This window comes from Aquarana catesbeiana, linkage group LG07 (assembly GCF_042186555.1).
Source record: "Aquarana catesbeiana isolate 2022-GZ linkage group LG07, ASM4218655v1, whole genome shotgun sequence".
NCBI lineage: Eukaryota > Metazoa > Chordata > Amphibia > Anura > Ranidae > Aquarana > Aquarana catesbeiana.
The window spans coordinates 170,528,270-170,547,177 of NC_133330.1; the positions used below are offsets into that span (position 1 = coordinate 170,528,270).

General features: G+C 38.4%; 1 protein-coding gene across 1 annotated transcript in view; it reads right to left on the reverse strand.

Moving 5' to 3' along the window:
- PRG4 (proteoglycan 4) overlaps window positions 1-18,908 on the reverse strand; it is a 276,400-nt gene that overhangs the window by 166,890 nt on the left and 90,602 nt on the right. The window contains exons 5-7 of the mRNA XM_073591959.1: window positions 13,592-13,714; window positions 5,904-5,969; window positions 4,676-4,798 (exon numbers count right to left, since the gene is read on the reverse strand). Coding sequence (XP_073448060.1) covers window positions 4,676-4,798; window positions 5,904-5,969; window positions 13,592-13,714 — 312 coding nt within the window. The remainder of the gene's footprint in view (window positions 1-4,675; window positions 4,799-5,903; window positions 5,970-13,591; window positions 13,715-18,908) is intronic.

Below are 18,908 nucleotides of genomic sequence, written 5' to 3' on the forward strand. Positions count from 1 at the left end.
TAAGCTTTATGCTGATTCACAAAATGCTAACAATTTATTTGTGCTGTCATAGTTAGAGATGTGTGAAAAGTCTACTTCTCAGAGGATTGGCACAGTATGACCATGGTTATGAGTGCAGTATGATTATCTATTGTCACAATATACCTTCTGCAAGAAGCCAGTTGTATACCTTATAAATATAGAAATTGAGGCTTTATGTTTTTCAAAATTATATTTGTAAATGCAGTATTTAAAAAAATACACATTTATTTGCATGCATTGCAATAGGTTTGCAGAGCATACTTGGCTTTCTAATAACAAACCTAGCATGCAAGGGAGCCCAGTGTTTAAAGTAAGTTTATAGTTATCTCTGCTAAAAGAGTTCCATGAGTGTGTCCCACCTCTGTGATTCACTCTGCTGTCTGCGTGATCTAATCTTCTTGCCACCAGTTTTTTTTTTTTTAAAGCACAACAGTATAATAAGCTTGAGTAATTATTAGTGAAATGTGTATTTTGTTAGGGTTAGGGATTAATTTTGGATCAACCTGAGCCCAGCTCATTACAATGGGCTAAGACTTTCCTCCCTTACAGGGAACCTTGTTCCAATGATTTGGCTGTTCTGGCATATACACAAATACTTGAACATTTACCCATTTGTCAGGAATTCATAGTCATACGTCATAGCGGTATTAATTCTACTATTATACATGCCAGCTTGCCACTGTCAATGACTGTTAAGGACACAGGCAGATGCAGGCACTGCTGAGTCCTTTACAACTAGGAGCAAGGGCTGGGGTCTTCTGAGTGACATCATTGATAATATATGGACACAACCATATTTTGTCAATTATATCATGGGTCCCAGTGACATCATTGACCATATATTGTCATGTTTGTATATGGTCAATGAGGTCACCCAGGAGACCCTGCCCCCTTGTATAAAACAGTTGTCATCCATTGGACCTTTCAGTCAGAGGGAAGCAAGTATAATCACAAGTATAGGCACAGCAAAACAGAAATCATGTAGGTCCCACTGCACATCCGCTAATAATAAATGTTCTAAATGGAACTAAAAATAACAATATAGTCCCTTTGACATACACTGAAATGAAGCGTTTATATAGTGGTATTGGAAAGGGAAGAAACGTCCAAAAAAAGGAAACACTCTTTATCTTTTCACTACATGTGAGTTGATCTTATGTTGTTATTAAATTGATTTTATACAAAAAACGACTGCACCCAGTGGCGCCTCTCCACTTGTGTTTTTTAGAGGGAAGCAAGTGAATGGACTAAAGGTGTCTTGGTGGCGGCATATTGTTTCTTTTGGTGGGTCAGTGGTCATCAGACTTTTTGATTGACGTGGATCTACAATGCTGGGTGATGAGAATGACAGTGGATGTACTTTGCATAACTTTTTTGTTTTTTTATTTATTAAAGAACCTGTCAAAAACAGTTTTTTTACTGTTTTCTTTTTTTGTGAATGAATAGGGGTACTATGTATCCCCTACTTATTCACATGGGTCAAGCGGTATCTGGCTGCCCCTTTGCTGTTAAAGTCCAGATTCCCATAAGCTTCCTACCCACAGACCCCTACAACCTCCAGGACAGGGTTGGGGGAAAGAGCCCCCTTTTCTCATCAACATAGGGACAAGGTACTTTGCCAGGGGAATCCCACATTAAGGGCATGTTTTTTGGTATGTTTGGGGGGCATGTTAGTTCCCTCCCCTTTCCTGGCCTGACTGCATGCTTGTACTAAGGGTCTGGTATGGATATTTAGGGGGACCTCGCACATTGTTTTGTTTTTGTTGCATGGTGTACCCCTCAAAATCCATACCTGATTTAGAAGGGCCTGGTATGTATTTTGAGGGGACTCACACAATTTTTTTCTTCTTCTTGCTGTAGAATGTGGTACATCAAAGCAACATTTACAGAGAAAAATGCTATAGTTACATTTACATTTCATTACCAGCTTAAAAAAAAGCAACAAAAAAAAAAAAAAAGAAATAGCATGCAGACCTCACAAATGGTCCTCCAAAAAACATAGCAGACCCTTGAAGGGACTAGTGTGCTGTTTTTTATTTTTTTATTTTTAAGTCGGCAATAAATTGTAATTTGCTGGCAATTTAAAACCAATTTTACTTGTAAATGTCTTCTGCAGCAATTCTGTAGAACACAGAGATGCACGCCATTCACAAGGAAAAAGAATTGGACATTTCTAATGTTTCATTTTACGCATTTAAAACATCAGTGCTCCACCTGCATGGAAATTTTTAAGATTTTTTGCATTGACACATGTTCCCCAGGTCAGCGGTCACACCCCCGTGCTATTTTTTTTAAATCTCTTTGCTTATTAGCCATGAAAATTGGCGTTTTTAATTTGACAGATTCGGCACGCATTGATTTTAATGGCTTCAGGTTTAGCATCCAAACCTCTTTGAAATTCGCCAAACCCTGTTTGAACTGAACCCAGGGCAATTTGACTCATCCCAACTGATAGTCTGTGTAGGGAGAGCTAGTTGCTATAGAGTTCTATATTGTACTAAAATACTGTGGATTGTAGTGTGGTGGTCTACATATTGCCCCTATGTTCACAGTTGAGAGACCCAACAGTCCTTTTTAGGAATAACTTTTGATGTGTCAGCAACAACTGTAGGTGCTGTTTAGCTTCTGCTCCCCGACCAACCTGAGCAGTCAAATTTGTAATGTTTGCTGCAGGGTAAATCCTGAATTGCACCTTGACATTTATAACTAGGGAGGATTGAATTTGGGTCTTGTAAAGTTGATGGGTTATATTGCAGTGCTGCTCTCACCTGCTTTTTGTCATTAGTCTCCATATGCACGTAGTCCCAAACAGCTGGTAGTTTTACCCTGGCTGATATTTTACAGGCAAAGGCTACAGACAAAAATGTTTGGCAGCAGATGTGTGAAGAAAAAAAAAAGACTGCAGAACTCTGTGGAGTGGCCCTGTGGATAATATTGGTCTGTGGAGCAATGCCAGTGGAATAAGACAGCTGCTCCCCACAGTCCTCTGCAAGCTGCCCCTGGACAAAATCCTCCCTTTGCTGTTATTCTGCCTCTCCCTCAACCTGCTTATCTCCAATATCGGGCACCCATGCATAATGCCCACTTGGCAGTAAGTTGCATCTGCAGGAACATCAGTTGCTGCTGTCTGCTTGATGTCCCTCTCTTTATGTTCTTGGTGTTCTTTTCCTCAACATCTGGTATTATTAAATTCTTGCACATCCTCCTCCAACAAATAACACATCATGTGCTGAAAAAATTCCACTGACTTCTCTATGCCAGTTTATGGGACAATGGAAGTATTGGCAGAAAAGGAGCAGGATAAAGTAGAGGGTGCATTTTCAGCAGTTTAATGAAAAATGGCTACTTTGCACCTGGGAGGATGAAGAAGAGGAAGGCTTTGTCAGCCATTCAACTTTGTATGATCTGACCAAAACACACAGCCACTAACAGAAAGAGAAAGCAGAGGTGTCTTGCTTCTGCATGTGGTTGTGGTCTGATCACTGTTTTAATACAACAAACAATGAAGCGCTATTAGTGCAAAGACCCCAAATCAACAAATTATAAACATTATTTAAATAAAATAGATGTATGTGTATATATATATTTAGATATGTATATATATATATATATATATATATGTATATATATATATATATATATATATATATATATATATATATATATATATATACACATACACACACACACTTTATTACCAAATGTATTGTGACACCTGCCTTTACATGCACATGAACTTTAATGGCATCCCAGTCTTAGTCTGTAGGGTTCAATATTGAGCTGGCCCACCCTTTGCAGCTATAACAGCTTCAACTCTTCTGGGAAGGCTGTCCACTAGGTTTAGGTGTGTGTCTATGGGAATGTTTGACCATCCTTCCAGAAGCGCATTTGTGAAGTCAGGCACCGATGTTGGACAAAAAGGCCTGGCTCGCAGTCTTCGCTCTAATTCTCCCCAAAGGTATTCTATGGGGTTAAGGTCAGGACTCTGTGCAGGCCAGTCAAAGTCCTCCACCCCAAACTCGCTCATCCATGTCTTTATGGACCTTGCTTTGTGCACTGGTGCACAGTCATGTTGGAACAGGATGGAGCCATCCCTAAACTGTTCCCACAAAGTTGGGAGCATGAAATTGTCCAAAATGTCTTGGTATGCTGGCACCTTAAGAGCTCCCTACACGGGAACTAAAGTGCCAAGCCCAACCCCTGAGAAACAACCCCACACCATAACCCCCCCTCCACCAAATGATTTGGAACAGCGCACAAAGCAAGGTCCATAAAGACAGAGAGAAAAGTGCTTTAGAAATATAAATAATAATCACACATGCTAAAAATATCTTTAAAGGTGTTTGAGAAAGCAAGAATTTGGGGAGGATACATACACATATCAGAATACAATATTAGTTATCCAGTAACAATTAGTATTACAGACTAGAGAGCAGAGAGCATAATTTCACCCTAACTGTATCTTACAATATGTCTACTTTTCACCCTTGAATGAATAAAACATATTTGTCAGACTAACTATCATCCAACACTCCAGGATTTAATTCCAATATATGTTCTGTTTAGCTACCACAAACTGTAAATTGTTTTAAAACCATATTCCAGATGGCATCTCTTCTGTGAAGACCAGTGAATGCCATCACTGAAAAATTACCTTCTATGTCATCTTCTTCAGTGCTTAAATTCCTACTAATCTTCTTCCATGTTCTTCTTGGGCTCCGTTTTGTTGTTTTTTTAGGAGGAGATTGTGAAAATTTTGAACTTGTCTTTGGATGGTCTATAAGCAAATGTAAATGCCATAAACTATTGTTTTGTCTTTATATCAATATGATTGCTTAACCGGGAATTTATATTTCATTTGTAATGTTTAATTATAGTCCCAAAATAATAAATTAAAAGTTTTGCCACCATAGCATATTATAATAATACATTTATATATATCATGGTGCCTTTTGGTGAAGCTGCCATATATGCCATGCTATATAATTTTTTTACTTTGTTGTATTGAATTCATAGCAGTTAATGTTTCATATATTTCATAAACATGAATTAGAAAATGAATTATGGGCAAAAGCAGAGGCCAAAAAAATATTAACTTGAAGGACTTCCATTCTTTTAAAAATAACCTCTGTCCTTAAATTTTTTAGGTAGTCTATTACAACCAGTTAGACTTTTTTTTTTTTTGTTAAAGTATTGTGAAAAAAAGGGACAGATATTGCATTTGTGAGATCTGAAAAATTAAAGCATTCTATATGTTTAGAAACATAATTGATTTATGTATCTGCACATTACTTATGTTATGAGATTCATCCCTGCAAGTCTCTGGATATATCAGCCTCAGAACTGATTCTTATGTGAGAATGTTATGGTATCTTAGTATATTTTTTTGATAATGTTTAGTAGTTCAAATTTCTTCTCTTTAAATTGTCAGCAAGGCAATTAGTCTTTCAAACATGAAAAGAGACTAGAGCTCTGCCTGCTGGCAGAAAATGAAAATGAGAAAATATTTATCTGCAGTACTTCAAATAAAATGACTAAAATATGTTTACAAATTGTAATGTTTCTTCCCTGAACATAATAAATAGACAAATAAAGACCATAAAATACGATACATTGACTATGTCTGTTTTTCCTTCTGTTAATTCTAGATTTGCTATGGGTTCATAAAAAAAATGGGTTTATCTCTTTGTCCATTTTAAAAATGAATAACTACAGAAATAGTATACACAGTATACCAGCTTTGTAGCAGAAGTAAAGAAGGCTTTGCTTATTGGCATTGGTATGTGCTGAAATCTTATACTGACTACATTTTAAGCTTTATTTTGCAGATGTCTTTTTTTTACATCTCGTAACACAAAATAAAGCCAACCCAGGGACTTTACCTTTTTTGTTTATGGACAGAGATTGTTTTCCTTTTTTAGGCACTGCTTCATCTTTCTGAATTTCATCTGCATTGATATGAACAAAATCATTTGTAATTTTACTTTGTAAAAATCAGATATAATGATACTAAATGCATGACAATATTTGTAACATCAATGTATTTGCCATACAATGCCCACTGTGTCTGTTTTTTAGGTAAAATAACCAGATATGTTAATGTATGCCTCCTACATCATGACCCTAAACTACATAATTGGATCAAAACAATATATTGACATGTAACTGGGACTTATTAGGTGCCACAGTGATGTACATAACCCCCCCACCCCCCCTACAAAAAAAAGTAATATACAAAATGATTAAAACTGATTCATAACAATTAAACCAAAATTAATAAGCTAAATTCCTACATAAATAATACATAGTTAACAAACAGAGCTAATCCAGCACATGGCCACTCATACTTACACCACTGCATTACATGCAAATGCCAATATATTTAATTTAAATGCATAAGATAGGGAGCAGAGCAGCCTCAACATGTTTCCCAGACTGAATCTGCTTCTTCAGGAGTGTAAATATGCACTTTTTGTAGTAAATAACTATGTACAGTATAAAGTAGGCAAATGCACTAGGGATCACTGCACAGCTCAACAAATAAATACTCAATATCAAATATGCATTCAAACAATCCACTGTGCTAATTTACAGGGAAATATATGAATATATATCCACTCAAAATATATAACACTATCAGATGCAAAAGATGTATATATGGGAGCAAAGAGAAAGCACACAAAATCTAGTGTTCTCTGTTTTAAAATGTAATAAATCGCTAAAATAGAGGTATTGCACTTACAAGAATAGCACTGCAGTCAGTGCTAACTCAAAACCGCATGTAGAAACACCAGCCAGCTTTCAGCCAGATTCCAAGATTACGTCCAAGGCAGGGACTTCTTCAGTAGTAGGTGGCGTTCATCGTGATTGACACTGGATTTACTTCGGGGGACATTGTTTTTTTTTTAAATGGACTTGTCAAAAACTGTGTTCACGTATTTATTTATTTATTTTATTTATTTTTGACACTTTTTTTGTAAATGAATAGGGGTATGAATGTACCCCATACTCATTCACATCAGGGCAGGGATCTGGGGCCCCCTTGTTTCGATATTCCGATAAGCTCCCCGCCTGCAGACCCCCACAATCATCGCTTAGGGTTGTGGGGAAGAGGCCCTTGTGCCCATCAACATAGGAATAAGGTGTTTTGGGGGAGCCCCCCTGCCCCAAAGCACCCCCCTATGTTGAGGGCATGTATCCTGGTATGATTCGGGGGGCACTCATTCATCCCCCCCTTTCCTGGCCTGCCGAGCTGCATGCTCGGATAAGGGTCTGGAATGGATTTTTGGGGGGACCCCATGCCATTTTTAATTCATTTTGGTGTTGCTTATCCTCTTCAAATCTATACCAGGCCACATGCCCTCAATGGGGGGGTGCTTTGGGGCAGGGGGGCTCCCCCCCAAAGCACCTTGTCCTCATGTTTAATTAAAATTACATTTTAGCGTGGGCTTCCCCTTAAAAACCTTACCACACCTGGAGGGAGGGCCAGGAGGACACCCTGCTCCTTAACAACCAGCTATTCTTCACACAGAATTTAGATCGATATTTTAAATTTGATTCAAATTCGAATCTGTCCGAAAAGTTGGCATTTGTTCTAAAATGCATATATGAAACAAAATAAATTCTGAAACGAATCAATAAAAAAAAAATAGAAAAAATAGTAAAGAATCTATCCAAAACTAAACTAAATAAATTTTTCTTTTCTGCATGTGTCTATCACCTTTACATTTTTTCTAGTGAACTAACCCTTTAAAGGTACACTAATGGCTTAGGGTCAATTTTATTGACGTAGTTTTATTTTATTTTTACTTTATTATTTTAAAATTACATCATAGCATTTAGCATTTTCTGATTTCTCTGTGGCTTCCTTTGGCTAACACTTGGTACTAATCTGTCAATATGAGCTGAGTCACTGTTGTAATTGCTCATTGTGTTCTTCACATAAAATTATTATTATACACGATTTATATAGTGCCAACAGTTTACGTAGTGCTTTACAACTTGAGGGTAGACAGTACAAATACAATACACTTTAATACAGTAGGAATCAGAGGGCCCTGCTCCTTAGAGCTTACAATCTAAGAGGGAAGGTCAAGAGATACAAGAGGTAATAACTGTGGGTGATCTGCTGATTGAGAAGATAAATGTACAGTTGTTAGGTGGGGGTCAGATAGGCTTCTCTGAAGAGATGAGTTTTCAGGGATCTTCTGAAAGTGGATAAAGTAGGAGAAAATCGGACAGATTGGGGTAGAGCATTCCAGAGGATGGGAGAGGCTCTAGAGAAGTCCTAAAGGCGAGCATGGGATGAGGTGACAAGGGACTTTTAGAGCAGGAGGACTTGGGAGGAGCGAAGAGAACGATTAGGCTGGTATTTTGAGACTAGGTTAGAGATGTAGCTGGGGGCCAGGTTGTGGATGGCTTTGTAAGTTATAGTTAGTATCTTGAATTTAATTCAGTGACTGAGTGGCAGCCAGTGGAGGGATTGGCAGAGGGGTATAGCAGACGCTGAGTAGTTTGTGAGGTGGATGAGCCTGGCAGCAGCATTCATAATGGACTGAAGTGGGGATAGCCTATTTAGAGGTAAGCCAATGAGGAGGGAGTTGCAGTAGTCGAGGCGGGAGATGACCGGGGAGTGGATTAGAAGCTTTGTGGTAACATTGATTAGGAAGGGGATATCTTGTAGACATTGCGGAGGTTGAGGCGGCAAAATTTTGATAGCGATAGGATGTGGGGCCGAAAGGTTCGTTCAGAGTCCAGGATTACACCTAGGACCTTGACTTGGGGGGACAAGTTGACAGTTGAGCCATTGATATTGACAGAGAAATCAGGGGACGTGCCACCTGAGGGAGGAAATATCATTAGCTTGGTTTTGGATAGGTTGAGTTTGAAGAAGTGATGTGACATCCAGGCTGATATGTCAGCTAGTAAGTTGGTAATGCGTGAGGAGACAGATGGAGAGAGCTGGGGGGGTGGAGAGATAGATTTGGGTGTAATCAGCATAGAGATGATATTTAAAGCCATGGGAGACAATCAACTGACCCAGGGAGGTGGTATAGATTGAGAAAAGGAGAGGTCCAAGAACAGAACCTTGGGGGACCCCAACGGAGAAAGGAAGAGGGAACATAGAAAATAACTTCTTTCAGGGTTTACATCAAAGAAGCAATCTTTGAGAGTTTGTAAAATGTGAAAAGGATACTAGAGTTCTGCCTGCTGGCTTAAAAGAAGAAGGAAAAATATTATTATGCAATTGTTTGCTTATATAGAGATCAGCTGAAGTAACCGGATTCGCTTTAGTTTAACAAATTTTTGATGTATTTTGTAAAACTCAGTTCTCTAAAATTACCATATGAACTTGAAGAGAATTAAAAATGTATTGAACATGGATAAAATAAATCCTGTGGTCTAGTTCACATGATCAGAGGCAAAGATATCCCTTCCGTCTTAGATCAGTCCTAAAAAAGGCCTGAGCAATTTCATCCAGAGTGTCCAAAGAAGAAAACAGCAGCAGGAACCAAAATACAATAGACATAAAAATAAAATAGACAACACCAAATAGAACATTTTGAATTGCTGAGAGTACTCTGCAACAGCAAAATTAATATATAGCAAAAAGGATGGACAAGTTCACCTCTCTGTTGTGCAGTAATGCACACACACACATTCATGCAAAATGAATGAAAAAAATATATGGTCAATAACTATAAAGGAAAAAGCTGAATTTGTACCTCTGCTGCACAGTGCCAACAGAAGGTTCTCTGGCACCAAAGGTGAAGATGCCAAAGTAAACAACTCTGATTCTGCCTCCCCCTTTGCTCCCCTTTCCCCCCTTTCCCCCGTGGATTTAACAGATGGAGCTGCCATATTTGTAGGTGCACAAATATGTAGGTGCAGAAATAGGTTTCAGGGATAAGTAGTAATAGCTGCTGTCCTACAGCCCTAGTGTCAACAGCCTTTGGTTCAAAGGGAACTAAATATGATGGGGGTGTTTTTCAAAATGATTAAACCAATGTGGTTTAAGTCATAAAAATATGTTAAAATGGAACCAGGATTCCATTAACATTATATGGATAAGCATTTTTTTCCATCTCAAAACTAAAGTTGTTTATAACTTATCAAATGTGTAAATTTTATTCAGAAAAGTGTCCTTTTTAAAAGGCACAAGAATCATGTTTATAGTATCTGGTACAAAGCATTTTATTGCATTGCTACAGACACAAGAAAACATTTTCTTACAAATGGTAAAAAAATAAATACATTCTAAGGCAAAAAGGGATAACAGAGTTAATAATAACCGATTAATGTTAACTAAAAGTGATTAATGGGCTGCTTTTTTATTTCCTTTTTTTACAGTTTACACATACATAGCAATAAACAACAGCTCTCATTCTTAAATAAATGAAGAGTAGGAGTTGGCTGTCACACCAACAGTCCAGCCCTGCTTGTTACAAATAGGGGTCTACTTATAAAAAAAATGTTGGGCAAATGTCACGAGCATTTACTTAGCCTTCACAAATTCTAGCTATATTTTGCTTAAAATGTTGTTTTCCTGTGATCATCATCTTCATCTAGTGGCCATAATGTGTTTTTTCTTCTGGAATACTTCAGGAAAATACCACTTTATAGCCACAAGACGGAACTAGAAAATCAACATATTAAGCAAAATACAGTCAGAATTTGTGATGGCCGGGTGAGTGCTTTCTCTTTCTCTAAATAAATTCTTATAAATAAACCCTTAAAGCGGAGTTCCACCCAAAAATGGAACTTCCACTTTAAGTGATGGTGACCCCCTGACATGCCACATTTGGCATGTCATTTTTTTTTGGGGGGGGGGCGGATACCCAGTTTTTATGTGCACCCAGCTTCCACTTCCTCCCTGGGCTCTGCAGTGCCGGAAGGGAGTTTACCTCTCCCCCCTTCCTCCCTGCAATCTTCTGTGAAGCATCAGCCGGGCGCCCACAGTGAGAATGTCGGTGCCTTGGAGAGGAGGGGGAGAGGAGTGAGGTTTCGTGAGCCCGCATCACTGGACTGTGGGACAGGTGAGTGTCTGATTATTAAAAGTCAGCAGCTACACTTTTTGTAGCTGCTGACATTTAAATGGGTGGAACTCCACTTTAAGTGTGTTGCTCTGCTGATGTTATCAGTGCTGTCAACACTTGAGATACATAGCTGATGGGTGTGTACTACAGTGATATCTGGGAGAGACATATTCTGCCAGTATAATCTGTAGAGGCTGTGGGCCTGGATGCACCCTAGCACATTGCCAGAAGTGGGGGCCTCTTCTGCTGCTACCTGGCTCTGGCACTGCCTACAGAACTGGTAGGGAGGGCTCATGAATAACCTCTTAAAAAAACATGCAAACAACATAATTCAATCTGGTTGCTATAAGGAATGCCATCATTTAACATTTACTTGTTACAATGCTATTTGTTATAGATGAGCACAATGGTTTTCCTAAAGAAAATGAATATGGTGTTCATATTTCATAGTTCAGGCTTTGGAAATCTGATTTAGTTATAGCTAAAGCCAAAACGTTTTTTTACAGCGTTGGGCAGAGTATGAAATAGTTAAAGTGGTATTAAACCCAAAACCAAACATGTAATATATTGCCATTTGCACCTCCTTAAATGTGGTAGCTGCAGTAGTATTAAATGCACTAGCAGATTTAAATACACTAACAAACTGAAGCCAGACTCCAGCTAACACTTTGTAATCAGTTACAGCAAACAATTTTGTTTTCCTTTTGGGAAAAGATTTTGCATGAATAAATAAAGGCTGATCATTGTAAGCACCCCTGTCAGTGGTAAATTGTTTGTCTCATCTCTGTAAACTGATACATCTGGAACAGAGTTTGTTCTTTTGAACGGATGGATCGCCCCTTCGCCAGCTGGAAATAGAAGAAAAAAAACCTAAAAAAGAAAACTACTGTAGCCATCACATCTAAGAATTGGTAAGCTGCAATTTTATAAATATTTATTTTGGTTTTAATACGCTTTAAGACACTTGTTCAGGTATTTGTTACATAAAGGTGACACAACACAACATCAAGTTACAGGAGATCTCTCCAACACAATCAGTTTCCACCAGAAATAAGTGTCTACGCTGGAAGATTTCTTAACTTTCCTGTTCTAATGACAACTCAAAACTTTAGATTCTCTATCACTTCCAGTCCCAATGTTGACCAGAACAAACAGAGAGCATGGATCGCTCCAGTGGGGACACAGACAGCAATAAAAAACATACAGACGGTCTAACCCTTACCACTCCACACAAAATGAACTTAAAAACAGTTTTCGCTTTAGATACACTTTAATAATATCTATCCTGGTTAATATCATATCCCCTTATCAGCATATACTGTACATGAAAGATTTCCAACTAATATGTTGTACCTTCCTTTTACAAGGAAGCATTAGGTTAAGAATGCATGTACACTAAAGTGCATCTAAATAAAATGTTGCACATTGCAGCTTATCAGCCCTTCGATGTAGTGGCTACATTTGTTTTCTTTTTTTTTTTCAAGGTGTTTTTCCTTTATTTTTAGCTGGTTATCCTGCCAGCAACACAATTTTTGTCTTAAAGTGTCCATTTTCACTCATTTATCTGAAACAACATTGTCGCCCTAGCACAGCAACTGTGTTAAAGCAGAACTATACTCTCCTACTATGCCGGTGTCCCGAAGCTCCCTGCCAGCTGCTGCCATCTTCAGTCGGATCGGCTCAGTACCGATCCTTGCCATTTTTTATTGGTTCGGGTGAGATGACATACCCCCATGCATGCACAAGCGTTCATTTATCTTGGCATTGTCAAAATGTGTTCACTGAGCTGTGTGCACAAAGTGTATAGGCAGGTAATGGAGCTCTCTTCTGCATTAAAATCCTGCCTGTTTGACATTTTTTGTTTTTCCCTTGTTAAAGTTCCACTTTAGAATTACAGAACACCTCCTCCACCTCTTTTCTCCATAATATAGAAAACACAGTCAACAGCTTAACAGAGGCAAGGTGTACAGGATGTTTTCAGTTCACTGTAATTCTGGCCAGATCAACAGATATTTTATTGAAAAGCACTTACTGAACAGATAAAAAAAAGTTTCAGTGGCATTGAACAGACTAAAAGGGAGCAAAATAAATGTTTATTGTAAGGGTTCACAAATACTTTAACACAAAAATGAATATGACATTTTTACCTAGTGCAGTATGCCACAGTACATTGGCAGCACAGTTCAAAGACATTGACAGTCAAAGTGTATTGTGTGCTACTATAATTGTGCATTGAGGTGCCATTCTAAATGATTGGCACATTGGCACCGTAATGAAACATACAAACTGCCATACATTTATGCATTTTATAGGATTGGCCAGTAAAACAGACCTTTTAATGTATGCTACCTAAAACCATAGGTCTGCAAGGGGCCAGACTGAATTTTTCCAACCATGTGCAACACAATAAAGATGTGCTCATTTCAAAATACAAACAATAAAATATTATAATCATAGGAAAACCTGAACAGATTAATTTCAGTGAATGTTTTACTTATTTTTCAAATAATGTACTTTAATATTATTTTCTCTACCTTCTGGTACAGGTTCTGGTACTCTTTCCTCTGGTTTCCTGCTGGGTTTTGGAGAATCATCGCTAGGATCACGATCTGGAAGCTGTGGTGGTGGAGGAGGGGGTGGCTGCTTCTGAACTGGTTCTTAGGGAAAAAAACATTAACTGTTACTAAGGTATTATTTCGTTTTTTAGAAATAAAATTACTTGAAGTGAATAAAATATTTAAAAAAATCACAGACAATAATTTTAAAACAATCACCATAACAAAGACCTAAGTTAGTATTAAAAGTGAATTTTATTGCAAATGACAGAATTTAAAAAATGATAAATAATTTACAATAAATAATGTGTAGCTAGGTGCTTAGCTAAGAATGTAAAGTGTGAGAAACACTGGCTGCAGCTGCTCTCTGTAGCTTCTGCACGGCAGTTCTGAACTGGTAAACAACTATATTAACAAGAGGATGGAGCTGCTGGAGCTGCTGAGCAGAAAGATTTAAATTGACTGTTTTAGGCAGCAATGCACTGTGGAAATTGTAGTCCAGAAGAAAGAGTCTACTGTAATTAAGAGCTTTTGAGCTGCATTTGCCAGAGAGGAGATTACTAGGATGAGGGGAAATAGCTGTATTTTCTCAGGCTGTAGATGACACAGCTTACTCTTGCCACAAGGGGCCTGGGGAGTGCACATCGCTGTCCAGTGTGCACCACCATAGCTGCATAATGGCGGCCTAAGTAGGATCTGGAGTGCTATGTCCAAGTGTGTTGACAGCCAAAGTCACCTGGGTGCAGAACATAGTGTGGAATAATTTCTGTGTGTGATCAGATGGTGGACTGCAATATCACTGATGAGCTGCTGCAGTGGAGATTTACTATATGCTGCTAGAGAAACTTAGCCCTTTAAGAACTGACCATACACCCATCTAGTAGTCATATTGCTGCCTGCAGGCTTGACTAGGACTATTTTTAGGTGCACGCTAGCTGGCTGAAAAGTTAAGACTAAAGACTGTCCCTTTACAGCTGCTACACAGAGACCTTCACCTAATACTTATGCTAAGAGGTAACTCTTAGGGGACATTGCACTATATCCTGGCCATTCTACTAGGAGTTCACTTTAGACTAATTATAGTATTATTATTACACATTGCAGTTAATGCATACAGTGCCTTGAAACAGTATTCATACCCCTTGAAATTTTACACATTTTGTCATGTTACAGCCAAAAATGTAAATGTATTTCATTGGGATTTTATGTGATAGACCAACACAAAGTGGCACATAATTGTAAAGTTGAAGGAAAATGATAAATGGTTTTCAAAATGTTTTACAAATAAATATGTGAAAAGTGTGGCGTGCATTTATATTCAGCCCCCTTTACTCTGATATCTCTAACTAAGGAGCACTGAGGTCAGTGTGAAATGCACGCATCACCTCCTGGGTTCGGACACTCTGTCTTTGTTGGCTATCATTTGTTTTTCTTTGGAATAAAATCGTTCCTGTGGTGTGCACTTGTTCTTTTTTTACCCATAACTAAAATCTAGTGGAACCCATTGCCTTCAGAAGTCACCTAATTTGTAAATAGAGTCCATCTGTGTGTAATTTAATCTCAGTATAAATACAGCTGTTCTGTGAAGCCCTCAGAGGTGTATTAGAAAACCTTAGTGAACAAACAGCATCATGAAGGCAAAGGAACACACCAGACAGGCAGGGATAAAGTTGTGGAGAACTTTAAAGCAAGGTTAGGTTAAAAAAAAAATATCACAAGCTTTGAACATCTCACAGAGCACTGTTCAATCCATCATCCGAAAATGGAAAGAGTATGGCACAACTGCAAACCTACCAAGACATGGCTGTCCACCTAAACTGCAAAGCCAGGCAAGGAGAGCATTAATCAGAGAAGCAGCCAATAGGCCCATGCTAACTCTGGAGGAGCTGCATAGATCCACAGCTCAGGTGGGAGATTCTGTCCACAGGACAATTATTAGTCATGCTCTCCACAAATCTGGCTTTTGTGGGAGAGTGGCAAGAAGAAAGCCATTGTTGAAAGAAAGCCATAAGAAGTCCCTTTTGCAGTTTGCGAGAAGCCATGTGAGAGACACAGCAAACATGTGGAAGAAGGTGCTCTGGTCAGATGAGACAAAAATTTTACTTTTTGGCCTAAAAGCAAAACGCTATGTGTGGTGAAAAACTAACACTGCACATCACCCTGAACACGCCATCCCCACCGTGAAACATGGTGGTGGCAGCATCATGTTGTGGGGATGCTTTTCTTCAGGAGGGACAGGGAAGCTGGTCAGAGTTGATGGGAAGATGGATGGAGCCAAATACAGGGCAATCTTAGATTAAAACTTGTTAGAGTCTGCAAAAGACTTGAGACTATGGCAGAGGTTCACCTTCCAGCAGGACAACGCCCCTAAACATACAGCCAGAACTACAGTGGAATGGTTTAGATCAAAGCACATTCATGTGTTAGAATGGCCCAGTCAAAGTCCAGACCTAAATCCAATTTAAAATCTGTGGCAAGACTTGAAAATTGCTGTTTCACAGACACTCTCCATCCAATTTGACAGGGCTTGAGCTATTTTGCAAAGAAGAATGGGCAAAAATTTCACTCTCTAGATGTGCAAACATTCCCAAAAAAGAGTTGCAGCTGTAATTGCAGCGAAAGGTGGTTCTACAAAGTATTGACTCAGGGGGACTGAATACAAATACACACAATACTTTTCACATATTTATTTGTAAAAAAAAAAAAATTGAAAACCATTTATCATTTTCCTTCCACTTCACAATTATGTGCCACTTTGTCTTGGTCTATCACATAAAATCCCAATAAAATACATTTATGTTTTGGTTTTAACATGACAAAATATTGAAAATTTTTTCAAGGAACTGTATATGCACTGTTTGTTGCTCACTTTGCTGATTTATGAGTTAATTCCAGTCCAGTGGTACAGAACTCTATTCTAAGTTATATTGGCATAGTGATTATACTGTCTAGGGAACTCTGTCTGAAAATTATGAAATAAATAACAACACTATCACCAAAAAAACAAATGTGAAAATAATCCAATAAATAATCCACCTCCCTCTCTATATATGTACAGATGCTATATTCATACGGTGTTGCATCTGAACACTGACATGTGTTCCCACATAAACAGAAATATAAACATGAATAAGTGTAGCACAACTTTCCTCCTTCACAAATAAAAATAAATATAAAATACTTATCTACTCATAACATATTAATCTCTGTGTGACATAAAAAAAAACACAGCAACAACAAAGTCAGTGCTGAAATGTCATAGATCAATAAGTGTCCATATATATCGCCACATATAAGTGATTTCCAATGTGACCATATCAACTTACCAATAGAAAAAAATTATACAGTGCAACTGGCTATACATAAAATCTCCAATTAAGCTGCAGCAGGCATATGTGTAGGATAATACACACCACAGATCATAATATGACATGCCTTGCTTTCACTAATAATATGTACCTTATAATAAATCAGATATGCATACATAAACATAAAAAATATATAACTCATATAAAGTCCACTTTGCAAATAGTTCAAAAAGTCCTCAACATAAACTTAAGATCTATACATGCACCAGCTGTGTTAAATAGTCCAGCACCAGTAGAAGTAAATTCTTGTATATAGGCAAAAATCTCCGTGACTTTAAATCAGCATCACAGATGTGACACCCTGTGCTCACTGCAAACACCACACATATGAGCTTACCAGAATGTGTGTGACTCCGTGTATAAAGAGTCAATGTGACCATATGTTATGCACCACAACCTTCTTACTCCATGTGCCTATATATGCAGACTTTTGTTGTGACAATCACCACCAGTAAAGTGCTCCGCTACCATCCGCACAAACTACTTACCTCTACATTTGACCAACTGAAAAGTGAGGTCTAATAGCACCTTGCCCTTCTAATGGTACTAATATAATTGCTTTCACCAGATATATTACTCTCTGTACCAATCGTCAGTACCTCCTGGAGCCACATTTACTTAGAGAAAACAGAACAGCTCTCATAGTGTAATATGTCTTAAAACATTCCCCCTATATTGAAACAATATAAAATAGAACACACAAATATTGTGCACTAAAATCCAATGCACATAGAACAATGGTTCCTTTATTACACACATTGCCACCTTAAAAAGAAACATCAGCATCGACAGTATGTTAAACAGCTCATTTGGTTCGGCCTGTACGTGATGATGCCAAGTGGCCCTGCCCTGATCTGTTTTGTCACGTGATGGTGACTTCCTCAAAGGGAAAAGGGATTTGACATCCGTACAAGAGCTTTATACTCTAACTATGCTTGTGGTTTCTTAGTAACCAGCACCATTGTGCCTACTATAGGCAAGACAGCCACTAGAGGTCCAACCTTGTATCAATTACAAAGATGGGAGCGCCATATTGGAGACATCACAATGAAAAGAAACCAAGTACTAGGGGATCAGCTAAGCAGCATATCAGGGCTCAGGGACACCCTAAATAGCTGAAATAACATAAAATCCCAGGGACACATATAATACTTTACCCAAATCCCATACAAGACCAAGGATCTATTATACCTGATTTTCTCCCTCCTAAATATTACAAATAATAAAAATAGTTTGCAATATGCCGATGATTATCCTTTTCACACTAAATGCACTTAATTTATACATAAACGACAAACATATAGCAGTGAGGGATCCTCATTAGTAAAATTATATCAATCTGTTCAAAAAGACAAATAGTACACTTACATATTAAAATCTTGACAATCAGCATGGGAAATGGATGAAAGCACCACAGGGCTGTCAGCAAGTGTCAGCAATACAGAGGCTAGTAGACCACAGACTTGTCAGTGTGAATCGGCAAATGAATGTGTCTATTAGCTCGCTAAGCACTAAGGAGGAATGATCCTCTGAAACGCGTAACTACCCCTTCAAGAGGAACTGTAGTCTGCTCACATAATTTGTAATAACAACATCTTTGCCATTCTGAAGCTTCCCTCCAACCACTTTGCATAGTATTTTATATATATTGTGATTCTGTACTTGCCAAATATGCTGCAGAAATCTCTCTCTGGCTGCAACCATTTTAACTGTGGGCAGCTGATGCTGTTGCCTGTTCACTCCCTGGATACACACAGAGGCACACCTCCAGCTCTGCAGCCCTGCAGCCCTGCAGCTCTCATGGGCCCTCTTATGACTTGTCCCCCTCCCTTCCTTGCAAACTCTCACGAGAGTGAGAGAGAGGTGTGCATGATGTCATAAGCCTAGGCTTTTTATCAGAGAAGAAACAGGAAGTGGGCTGTATATGG